Raw genomic sequence first — 12,833 nt, forward strand, 5'->3', positions numbered from 1 at the left:
CCACTGCCTCCTTTTCTCCATCCTCCCTCCAGTTGTTTATCACCACTTTCATCCCATCATCACTCCAACTCCTCCTGGAAGCCTCCTCTGACTCCTCTCTAAATGGGATCAGTCCAGGTCAGTCGACACCCAGGTGTGGGACTACTCTCATTTATTGCTCTGTGCTGTGTGTGTGTGTGTGTGTGTGTGTCCAGGTATATGTGTGTGTGTGCCTCCTTGTGTTAAATGGGAATCTTGAGTTTTTATGTATCCTGTGTATTTTCTTCAGATAGAGGAAAAAAGCAAATGTAACCCCAAATGTTTTACAATTGCATTACAAAAAGAGTCTGAATCAAAGACCGGCTTTATTTTGTACATGCAGCTGAGTGTGTCATTGGGGAACAAGACAAACAAAGCTGTTTCAGTTTCAGCTTTTCCTCTCTTTGTGGATAATAGGTGGGTTTCAAATACAACAAAGCTCTCTTTAACACTCTGTCCTGATGAGGAGGGAGCAGTTTGATGAGAAATCCCTGAACCCTGTACGAACTCTCCCTTGATGAGTGACCATAATAAGGCCGGGAGGCAAAAAACCCATCGGTCATCTCATGGTATTTATTATCTCTCTAAAGAATCATTATAGAAGGTGAGGAAAGTGAAGCCTTTCGTTTGTAGCTATAAAACCCTCAGAGGAGCCATTTAAGTCTCGCTGATACAGCCTGACAGAGCTGCTGCTGCGCAGGTGCAGAGGGTCTCTAACCCTGTAATCCTGTTAGCGATCAGAGATAAAACAATTTAAAAAATGTTCATTAGAGGCTGTCTGAGCTCTCAGAGATAATCCTGATAAAGGAGGTAAAGGAAGGGTCGAGAAATTCTGGTTGCAGTCGTGTCCTCTGTGATTTTTATCCAGCTCTTTAGTGCATCCTGAAAGATTAATTTGGTCAGTATCTTGGAGCTTTCTCAAAGCAGAAGGGGGATCACTGGATGCTACTCAGTGGAAACTAACATACAGGCCACAAAAGCAAGACTGTCTCATGTTAGTGGTATATGATGACAACTGTGGTATCATCAGGATTATCTGGAGCTGGGGATTGATCCCCAAATCTCTTGGCAAGGACTAAAGTGAGCCCGAAGCTCCAAACAACTACAAGTGACAAGAATTGGAAGTTAACCTTGAACACATGGTCCAAAAAGCTGCCTTGTGTTATCAATCCTTTTTTCAGATTAGAAAAACTGAGTCATTGTTTGTGACACAGTTTATGGGACATTTTTTTTGTCATCATCTTTCTATATGGCTGCATGTGTGTAGATTAGAATTAGCTTTGTTTGATTACTAGTGTCATTTTTGCAAAGAACATTTTGATATTGCTTGTAGAGTGGGTTCAAAAAGTATTGCTTTGTTTTGAGGGTAAGGATTGGGGTTAGGATAAATATTGGAACCAAGGTGGTTTGGATAATTAAGTAATTTTTTGCATCCAGTGTTCTCTCACTTTGTTGACTGATAAGGTCACTTATCTTCCCCTCTCGTTAAGGCATCCTCTCAGTGCTCTCGCTGTCCTCCGAGTGCACCTCCCTGGCTTCCGAGTTGCCCAAAGTGTCCTACGTGAAGGCCATCGACATCTGGCTCATTGCTTGCCTGCTGTTTGGTTTCGCCTCCCTGGTGGAGTACGCCGTGGTTCAAGTGATGCTCAACAGCCCGAAGCGCATTGAGGCTGAAAAGGCCAAGATGGCAATCAAGGATAAGGCTGCGGGGAAGATTCCTGCTGCCAAGAACAACACGGTCAACGGGACGGGAGGGACGCCACTTCATGTCAGCACCTTACACGTCAGTAGATCTGGTTTGATTAATTAAGTGTGTGCCTCTTTTTGATGTCAAACAAATACTGTTCTTCTATGCACAACTCTTTCCTGTGATACCGTATTTCAAGATCTAGAGCGAGTTGACGTTCTAGATCTAGAACATTAGGACGTTCTCCTTTATCCACCGTAAAATAGTTATCTACTTAAAAGTGTGTTGTGTAGAAATATGAATATTAGCGACATCTAGTGGTCCGATTCCAGAATTAAACCCCTCCGTTCCTAACCCTTTGAGTCACCGAAGAGACGGTGGCCGTGCAGGACCATAAGCTCTCCTGTAAAAGGCAATTAGTTATCGGACATCGTGTTACCACCAGACAAAAGACTTAAGATATAAGAAATCCTCAGGTCTCAGACTGGGGTATCAGTCAGAATAAAAAGCATCATGTTTTGGGAAAACCTCTGTCATGTGTCAGACTTCAGATTGGAGTCTAAACGGCTTAAAATAAATGATTTGTTTTATTCTGAAGGGAACAAATGAAACATGTCAGTAACAGTGTAACAGTGAACGACATCAAGGCTTGGTTCAGTCATCCAGTTGTTGTGTTTACTAAATGGCAGGAGTTGTGCTCTGCTTCAATCACAAGATACGCCACACATTCTAAAATATTAACAGCGATTTTTGGGTCTCATCGGATGCAACAAAAATGATTGTATCCTTCTGCTCATCTGAAACGACTGGTTCCCTCAAATTCATGAAGGAAAATACTCAACCATATTTAATGATTTTTTATTTATTTTTTTAAACGTTTTTATAAACTACGGCCTTATTAACCACTCCATTGCAGCCCACTACATTTTAATATAGTTATAAATATTATATATTCTATTTCCACCAGATCTGTTCTGCATAAAATGCTTCTAACTTCTAAACAATGCACCTTTGAGTTAGGAACCTTTGGACATAATGGAAAAAGGACTTCATTTTAAGTCAAGGAACAACAATTGGGAGGGCGGGGGGTTCCAATGTTTATTTTTTTCGACATACTCTTATGGTGTTACATTGCACTAGATTTCTTTTTAGTTTGTTTTTTCTTTCTTTTCTTTTTTTCTTTTTTCTCCCTTTCCTCTCTTGTCTTTTTCTTCTTCTCTTGTCTGCATATATATTTCTGGTTTGTGTCATGTTTGTCACAAACTGTCAAACATTAATGCAATTTATTCTTGCAGCAAAAAAAAAGAAAGAAAACATTTTTCTTCTGTGCTTGTGACTGTGTGCATGCGACCATCACCATCCCTCTTAGAACTCTGGCCTATCTTTTATTGACAGCTAATATCATGTTCTGTAAAAGAGGGCGATTGCACTAGATTTCTAATTGACTTTATCATCACTAGTAAGAATGGTCCATCTTATGGCCCCTTTGGGTGTGGGAGCCATTTTCAGTGATGTTTTCGCCCCTCATCTTATATTAGCTTGCTGTTTTGCATATATCGTCCTTTATATAAAACCAAAGGCACACAATAACAAAATGAATATCTAGATCCAACAACCTCGGACATGTTTGCAGCAGCGAGGCGTAAAGATCTAATGTAAATTCAAAACACTCAAATGTAATCATAAAAATCTGGCATCTTCCCTGTCACACATACTGAACATCATGTCTGACACTCACATGCACATCAGGCATGCACTATGTTGTACGGCTCTTCCCACTGTAAGCCCAATTGATAATAATTTATCCCTAGCTCGACATGAGGCCTGACCACATTTGATTTTAGAGGATTACATTATTCCACAGAGGTTTGATGGGTTTTCTTGTCAAAACCAAATCAAAATAATGAAGCCCTTAATGAGCTTAATGACTTCAGTGAGTAAGCAGCCGTAGTCTGATTAGATCCTGTTCACCCTGCAGGCCTTCAGGGACTGTGATGAAAGAGATTTTTTGGATGACATTAAACTACATCCTTCTGTTGATAGATCTAATAAGCACTGGTTGTCCACTGGGATAGCACACAGAGGGTGCGGAGGGGCTACAAGACCCTAGCATAAGAGAACAACCAAATTAGGCAGCACTGTAAAGCACATTACATCTAATTTTGGCTCCAAAGATCAGACTTTCTCCTCTTAAAATAACAGCGTTTTTCTGTTCAAACTTCAGCATCAAACAGATCCTGTACTGGGTTTTCAAAGTGGAGTCAGTTTTCAATCCAACAGTCCTAAACAGCCTCATTTAAAGGTTTCTCTCAGGATGAAAACACATCTACTGTTTCATCACACTACAGATAGAAATCAGGCATAGTAGATAATTAAGTGGTCTTTTTATGATTGTGGGGATGCAGAGTCAGACAGTTCTGCAAAAACATTCCATCTTTAATGAATCAAGAAAGAAAAACGATAGATAGGTCAATATTTTGTGCTTTGCTCTCTGATCTGGAAATACAATCTTTTTTGTCAAAGGAAATAACATAACATATATATATTAGATATATTTAAATGTAAGGAATAATGTTGATTTATTGACCATTTTATTTATTTATTTATTTATTTATTTGCACAGCTTAATACAAAAATAGTTAATCTAATTCCATGGTCTGTAAAGCTTACATGGAAACAGATTTTCATATGCCGACTGATCCTTGATGAACTGAGATTGAACTTAACGGTTGAATTTGCGGTCAAGTCATAACATTAGCCTGCTTGTTTCTTATAAATTACATTTAACTGTACATTTCCATTGGAGGTAATGTTAGAAATGTTGAACAGGAGCTCTATAGGATTATTTATGTTGACATGTCTGGCCTCATTCAGCGCTACTTCTCAGAGCTTCAGAATCAGAATCAGAAATACTTTATTTATCCAGGGGGGAATTTCAGCCATTACAGTTGCTTTTATACACAATAAGTACGAATATCAGAATATGAATAGGAAGAAGGAATAACATAAGACTTAAATACTAATAAAATGAAACTAGAACAGAAGCACAGAATAGTTTACAATAAGCTATGTAAAAAAGCGATGAGAATGTGAATGAATATACAAGGATACTAAAGTGGTAAGGATACAGCACGGTGAATTGTACACTGTCAATGTCGTTGACTGGTTAACAATCAGATTGCATAACACTGTTGTAAGGGAGATTGAGCAAACTTTGCAGTTAAAACATCTTTAAACTTAAATGATGTTGTCTGGATTGCAGGACAGCATTAAAACTATCCACCAAGCTGTGAAGCAGATCTATGTAGGAGCCAACCCAGTGTTTACCAGTTTGATGCTATCAGAGACTTAGGTTATTGCTACAACAGGCAGAGGTGAAATGTGCTGGACCCCTTTCTGTGGAGTGTTGTGATCAGGTTGTCCCTGCCGTTGCTTTTTGCTGTTGAGAATGAATCACTGTTGTTATAGGGTTTGATTAATCAGATCCAGTATCTAACACAGCCGTGTGATGAATGTCAAATAAAAGTTTGGCAAACTCTCCAAAAGTCACAAAATAGTAGACTGACAAACTCTGCAGTGGTTGTCTGTCAAATGTTGTGATGGTGTTGGTATATCTGTCAATCTTTCTATGACCATCTCCTCTCCATGCAGTGCATTCACAGATACAAAGACTTGTGTTTCTGTGGAGGAGACAGGGAAGTAGAGAGAGGGAGAACCAGGAATAAGATGCATATTCTAGAAATGATGGCTGGTCGCTCTCTTCTAGGATGTAGGATGGTGTTGTGCTTGGTCAGGTTTTGGGACTATGAACAGGAACGTGCCATAAACAGGGCCCATTAGGAAAGAGGGTAGAATACAAAAGCTACTAAGCAGGTCAGACCTCTATTCAATCAATATTTGGATTAAATAATCTCTGTTAGTACCACTTGTCAGAGTGCATGGCTCTCTGCACAGTTATCCCGGCCTGCTGCTCATCAGATCAGTTTTAAACCACCTTCAGTGAAGCTGCACAGCCTCAGGGGCGGCCAGCGGGGCCTTCAGACTTTTAGTCTAATCTTATCTTCCCTTATGGACTCCAGATAGATGAAGTCCCTGCAGCAGACTGTACTGACTGTACCCTCATGTTGCTCTCTTTCCCCCAGGTGGCGGAGACTCGCTGCAAGAAGGTGTGCACCTCAAAATCGGACCTGCGAACCAACGACTTCAGCATCGTGGGCTCGCTCCCGCGGGACTTTGAGCTGTCGAACTTTGACTGCTACGGGAAGGCAGTCGAGAACGCCTGTGGTTCTGACAAATCCCATTCCAAGAACAAGAAGAAGATCCCCCCTCCAAAACCAGTCATCCCCTCAGCTGCCAAAAAAGTCGACCTGTACGCCCGAGCCCTCTTCCCCTTCACTTTCCTCTTCTTTAACGTGATTTACTGGTCCACATATTTGTGATATCCTTGAAATGATCTCTTATCACTGACCCCAAAAAATCACTCGAGTGCTTTGATGATCTGAGCATTTCACAAAGTTTTAATACAAAGTGAATATTGAGGTAAATTAATTCTTATCCATTAAAAATGTTTATTTCAATAAATATACACTATGAATTATTAATAGTACATTTATCTTTATATGAAGAAATCTAATCACCATCATTTGTGCATCAGAACACTTTTATCTTTCTTTACCTTAGATGAAAATATTGCATCTTGCATTTGAATACCTAATTTATTGATAATGGTTCTCGAGAGGTTAATACAGGACTGCAGATCTAACCGTTCAGATGAATGGTGAGTGAACAAATCCACTAAGATTGATTGTGTGATGAGCGAGACGATGCACAGATCTATAAAAGAGCATTTGTAAATAGCTGTTTGATTTTGTTGCCCTTGTTGAGCATTTGAGTTCATCTAAAAGTTTAATGAGTTAAAGCATATTTTATTTACGCTATAATGCAAAGTGTAACACTGTGAGTACCTTGCATGTTAAAGAAATGCATGTTTATGGAGAAAAATCAAAAAAATATATATTAAGTATTTATTAAATTTGAATCCTCTTATGCGTTGCTCTTGAGATGATGATGATGAAGATACGTGAAACACCCAGATGGTCATGTGACACTGCCACACTTCTTACAAATGTGATGCTTGAAATACTGCTCCTGTTCAGATGGTTATGTGACACTGCCACTCCAATCAAATGTAACATTTGACATCTCCCACCTTGTGTAAATTGGTCGCCTGTGAGGGGCGACCATGTGTTTGTGAAGTTTACAAGTGACGAAAATTACTGATTAAATGACTTTTCACTACTTTCTGTGATTAAAATCAAACTTGGATTTGAATACTGAAGCTCTGGTGATTAATTTCCAGGACAGGAATTTGTATGAATGCAGCTCTTTTTGCAGTTTTGTCACACACAGCTGTATTGTTTTTCCTGGAGGTACTTGAATCACTTCCTTTTGTCATGTATCCTGCCCATCACACAACAACACAACACAGCTGATTCCTCCCCTCCTCTGAGTCCTCACCTCTCCTAATCTACCACACCACGCCAACTATTATTCATGCAAACCTGCTCAGAAGACTGACCTCTGGGGCGCTGGTGGCCTAGTGGTCTAAGCACCTCACATACAGAGGCTACAGCCCTCGTCGCAGGGTTGCTGGTTCGATTCTGGGCTGGTCGACTATTTCCTGCATGTCTTCCCCCACTCTCTACTTCCCACATTTCCTGTCTCTCTTAAGCTGTCCTATACAATAAAGACAGAAAGGCCAAAAATATAACTTAAAAAAAAAATTTTAAAAAATGACTGACCTCTGACCATCATTGCAGACTTCTTATATGATATCTGTCTCAGGCTTAATGAAGCTAGATAGATTCTGACCTTATGTCACGACAAGAGGTCGTATAAATACAGTTTGAGGTAAATTAGCTTATAGATCAGGGAGAGCTAAATTGTCATTGTAGATGCTTTATTTTTCAGTGTGCACAGAAATCAAGTTTCTCCATCCCTCCCCCCATCTCTCTCTGTTGCTGCCATGGTTACAGACATGGGAATGAATTTTTGTCTGTCACCACAAACACCTGCCTCAGACACCGGCTGTGAGTCAGACTGATCAAGACTCAAGCGAAGAAGACGTTTAAAATCACAGATGAAACATGAATCCTCTTGAGGAGCTTAATAGATTTAATGAAAAATACATTAACTTGTGGTTCTTTGTGGCTCATCTGAAGACTGATTGTAGCTCTGACTGATCTCAAATGAGTGAGATTCTGCGCTGCAGTGCCCTCTAAAGGCCAGACTTATATTTGCTGACTGTAATAGGGAGATAAAATACACTCCTGGGAGGAAAGCAGATGTAGGACCAGGTTGTGTTTGAAGAGTGATAGAAGTAACTGCTGGAAAAATCTGGCTTATGTCACAGTATATAAAATATCTTCATTTAGGTAAATACCACTTATAAAAGATATTTTCAGAGATAGAAACTATATTAAAGTATTAAAAAAATATGTTTTAATTTAGTGGTTGACACCTTCAGTTATCTATTACTGCTATAGAAAATATTACATCAGCCTAAAGAGCAGTGATGATGACAGAAAGTAATCCACAGCACCGTGACAATTTATCCAACACGCCCTTGTCACTACCATGAGTCATGTGTATCCATGTGTGTGTGTGTGTGTGTGTGTGTGTGCGCGTGTGCATGTTTGAAGTCTCCACCCCCCATCCAGGCCCCCTGCTCGTATCTCTGTGCAGTAACCTATATCACACAGGGTGCTTTCTAATCCAACACGACCTCTCACCAGGCTGCCACCCTGGCCACCAAGAAGAGCACCCTGACAGTCAGCCAATGATTAGTGGAGGAACAGTGGGGGAGGAGAGGCCAGCAGGCTTATTGGAAGCTCATTTACTGTGAACAAGGCTTTCGCACATCGCTGCTGTGCTTTTACAACCTTACCCTGAGTCCTCAAAATAGATAAACGCAGAGGAAACACCTTTACATTCAAAGACGATGTCTGATTCCATCATAACAAATAAAGATCACATCATATGATCAAGAGCCTAATCTGATAGTGTGGATTAGGGCTGTGAGCATTAAGACGTTGATGCCCAAAGGTCTGAAATTAACATGTTTTTTTTTTTTTTTCCTAATGATGTGCTATTTTGTGCCTTGTGGCGCACCATATTTCAACTGCTGCAACGTCTTCCTGCTGCCACTGTAATGGGAAATAACAACACCCAGGCATGTGTTGTATACCGGGAGCACCGGGCAATTTCCCAGTGGCCTGAGGGTCTATTGGCCTTCAGTGAGCAGTCAGTGTGAACAGCAGGAACGACTGACTAGACGTCTCCGAACACACATCATCATATGAGAGTGAGACTCCTGTGATTGCTTATTGTGCTCAGCCAGTTGCCGAACAGTCCCGGCCTCTGTCTGCAAAATATGGTGTCATAGCATCCCTCGCAACGCACATGGCAACCATCTACTCACTGCGTCTCAACTGACATAAGAAATGATTATCATCAGGTGATATTGAAAGTAAGAAAAGGAAAGGAGGAAAGTCCTTCCTGCAAGTGCAACAAAAGGCAGCAAATTAAGTGACATGTTCGTCAAGAAGGGACAATTTTAGTGAACACATATCCAACATGGCTAGCTAAGTAGTCATGCTAATAACAATGTGACAAAATCTTGTAGGCTACACAGTGAGTACGTCTCTCTGGAGGAATTAAACCATAGCAATGAGTGCAACAGATGGATCATGAAACATTGAAGGCAGAGTGTTTCAAACAGTTTCAAATAATAAAAGCTAATGAAAGTGTTAAATACTGAAGCCTACAGCTAATTAATGAATCATAGTTAGCTTAGATCAATGACAGAGATCAATAGCGCCATCTGCTGCTAAATTTTAACACTGGAAGTTACTATAATAATATATTATATGGTAATCATGATCAAAGGGTCATGGTTAGCTTATATAATATGCAGTTCATGTGGACAGAGAGGCCTGAGATGGAGCCTAAATTATTACCCCAGTCCACCCCAACTTCACCACTGAGCTTTAGAATGCCACATTAAGTCCCAGACAGCTCAGTTGACAAGTCAAAAGTAACATCCATTATTGTGCCAAACAGAAGTAAAACAATCTCACAAGTACTTTGAGTCTGAGCTTCCACCTGAGAGCTAAGAATACAGGTGCAGATAATCAGACTGATGTCAGCAAGAAACTGCATCACATAAGCCCATAGAGTACTGTTTTGAAGAGTGAAAAACACCACAGACCCAGATGAAACTAAACCAAATAAGTTAATTACAGCACCTGGTAAGTTGGTGGCAGGTCAGTCAACAATGTAGAAGACTCTAAGGCACTGCATTTATTTGAATAATAAATCTTAAAGTCAAGATCGTAAAGTACATTTTCTTCTTTTGATTCCCAAATCAAGACACTGGCTAGAATAGTTTTACATTAATGTGGACTATAAATCTGTCTTGACATGGAAAAATTGAATAATTAGATTAAAATTGCCCTCAATCATGATAAAGTGTTGAATTTCAGTGATTAATAATGACTTTGGAATTAACAATTGACCGCCCTGCTGTGTAAAAACAAACAAGATGCCTACCCACCCCAGCACTTCTACCATTATTAGTTGTATAGTTGTACCACAGTCAATATCACAGTGCTATAAAATGTTTGTTTTTTTTCATCCAAAAAACAGAGAAATAAGGACCCTGGGTTCAGACAGGACATAAACATAGTTGGGACATACTCATTGGTGACAGGTGAAACAATTAGGTTCCAGTTATCCTTCATCGCTTTGAATAACAAATCAGTAACAGTCCATTCAGCTGTGCAGTCGGTGTATACTTGTACTTGTTGGCTGTGCTTTGTTAACTCACCGTCATATTTCAGGTGTCAGGACATTTATACTTTTCATTTTCATGGTTTCATCTGAAACCTGAGACATATCAGACTATTTTCCAGGTGCCACTGTGGATTTTGGGTCACCCATTCTTCCCCCCTCCCTCCCGAGCACTGTGGCTCTTTGTTGGCAGGTTTTTGGCAAAGCTAAAAATGAGGACCTCAGAAAAAGTGTGGATGATGCCATTTCCTGTCAGAGGTCAAGGTGGAGAGGAGCTCTTTTCTTCGGACTGAACCAATCTGTAAAATAACCATGACCCCGGGTCCTGTCATTGAGGTTAGTTCTGCCCAAAACAGAGGAGAGATAAAATGTAGACAGACAGGGTGATGAATTGGTGAAGGCGAACTAATATCAGGTCTGAAAAGCCTGACAGTGGAGGACTCAGAGGAGAGAGAACGGTCAAAGGAGATAAAAGAAACTGAGGAACAATGGGAGTCTGTTTTAAAAATGACAATGCTGTACCTTCAAATGCAACTAGGTTTTTAATAACTGAATCTATATGCATCTTCTACTGTTTCCAAACATATAGTACGAATGTGTGATCAAGACCAGAGGGTAACCGAACAACAACTACCAAATGTAAAACCATCATGTAGAAAGAGGATCAGGAGGATTCATTGTTAGCACAGGAAAGAGGGAAATAAAGCTGCTGTTTGAAGAGGAAAACACAGCAGAGCCAACAGGAAACTGTTACAATATTTAATGAGCAAATACATCTCTGAGTGGGGCCTATCTGCACAAACAATTTGCACAATGTCCTGTACCTAAGAGCCCATGAAGAGCACAGGATATCAGCTGTGCGGTGATTCAGTGTACTTCAGAAGAAAATGAATCTCCATGCTATTTTGAAAGTTAACACAAAAACTGAAAAGCATTAATACACCAAGCTTTAGGTGTAAGTATGATATCACAAGTAGTAGGGTCATTTTCTAGAGAACATTTGTGTTCAGAAAACTCCTTAATATCACCATTTGAGTGGATTATTTTGACTGAATGGAAAAAAAGCTGTATTCATTATTCTTCAATTTGAGACACAATCTCCTTCAGTTTAAAACTCAGACTCTTCCTCAGGGGAAAGTTGGAGTTATTTTTTCGTTTAGTCTTCAATCAGTCTGATCATGCTGTAAATCAATTTTGGGGGTTGGAAGGCTTCTTGCTATTTCTGCATCGTCTGTATTATCAATTTGAGTAAAAAGCAATACATATGTATTTATAAAATGTAGAATGGGTTTCATTTTATGAGCCTATAAACCTTGTATCTGACCAAGGCTACAAGAGTGTTTTAAAGGTTGGCTGTAAGAGGAGCTCAGTTCCACGTCGGTACAGATTTGATGCTCCTGACGTCAGCTCATGCAGTCAAAGTGTCCGGTCTCAGCACTCTTAGTGACCTTGGACCTGATCCCTGCAGGTTTAACTCCCCAGAACTCTTCTAATGGCAGTAAATGCTTGGCTTAGCAACTTCTGTGTGTCCGATGGCCTTGTTATGTATTCACATCACCACTTTACTTTGTGCTCAACGGCCTCTGAGACACTGTCATGTCAGCAGCGGTAAGACATTGAGGCACTGCTGTTTTTAATCTCCTGATCGACTGAAATAACATCAAGTATCACCAAATCTTGTTATAACTGAGCAGATATTGTAGTATAAATACAGTAAGCCCAAAGTTAAACACATTCCTTGGTTTTTCAGGCATGGCTTAAGGTTAGGTTCAGATAGCCCTGGTCGTACGTTTTGTTGGTATTCAATTCTTAGACGTTTCAGTTGAAGCTTACAAGAAAAGCAGAGGAAGGAAAAAAACTTTTTTTTTCCAATTGTGTTATGGTTCAACACAACATCTAAAAATGTGTGAATATCCCCTGATACTTCTTCACACAGAAAGACAGAGGAACATGGCAATTATTGTTGATGAGACAAGCTCTGCTGCTAGTCTTTGTCAGTGTTTAGTTGGTCTGTGCTGTAGAAGTTCTGGCTTACGAGTACATAATCTTTGAACTCACAATTGCATTTGATTGCATAATTTGAGTCAGGGGACATGCATTTGGTGTCTGAAGCATTCTGGTTTCTTTTTGTTATAGTACAATCAAATTCAGTTTCAGCCAGCTTTGGTTCTTAGCAGGAAATCCCTCCATGATAAGAATACAAGTGGATAAAAGCATCGGCTGTAATTCTACCAGTAAACACATCAGCGATCACCTTACAAAAATCTTAGATTGCCTC

At 40.0% G+C, this 12,833-nt stretch overlaps 1 protein-coding gene across 1 annotated transcript in view; it reads left to right on the plus strand.

Moving 5' to 3' along the window:
* glrbb (glycine receptor, beta b) overlaps positions 1-7,036 on the plus strand; it is a 35,911-nt gene extending 28,875 nt beyond the window's left edge. The window contains exons 9-10 of the mRNA XM_034689270.1: positions 1,509-1,801; positions 5,848-7,036. Coding sequence (XP_034545161.1) covers positions 1,509-1,801; positions 5,848-6,144 — 590 coding nt within the window. The 3' untranslated portion in view covers positions 6,145-7,036. The remainder of the gene's footprint in view (positions 1-1,508; positions 1,802-5,847) is intronic.
* Positions 7,037-12,833: the final 5,797 nt, after the last annotated feature.

The sequence above is a fragment of the Notolabrus celidotus genome, chromosome 8 (genome assembly GCF_009762535.1).
Source record: "Notolabrus celidotus isolate fNotCel1 chromosome 8, fNotCel1.pri, whole genome shotgun sequence".
NCBI lineage: Eukaryota > Metazoa > Chordata > Actinopteri > Labriformes > Labridae > Notolabrus > Notolabrus celidotus.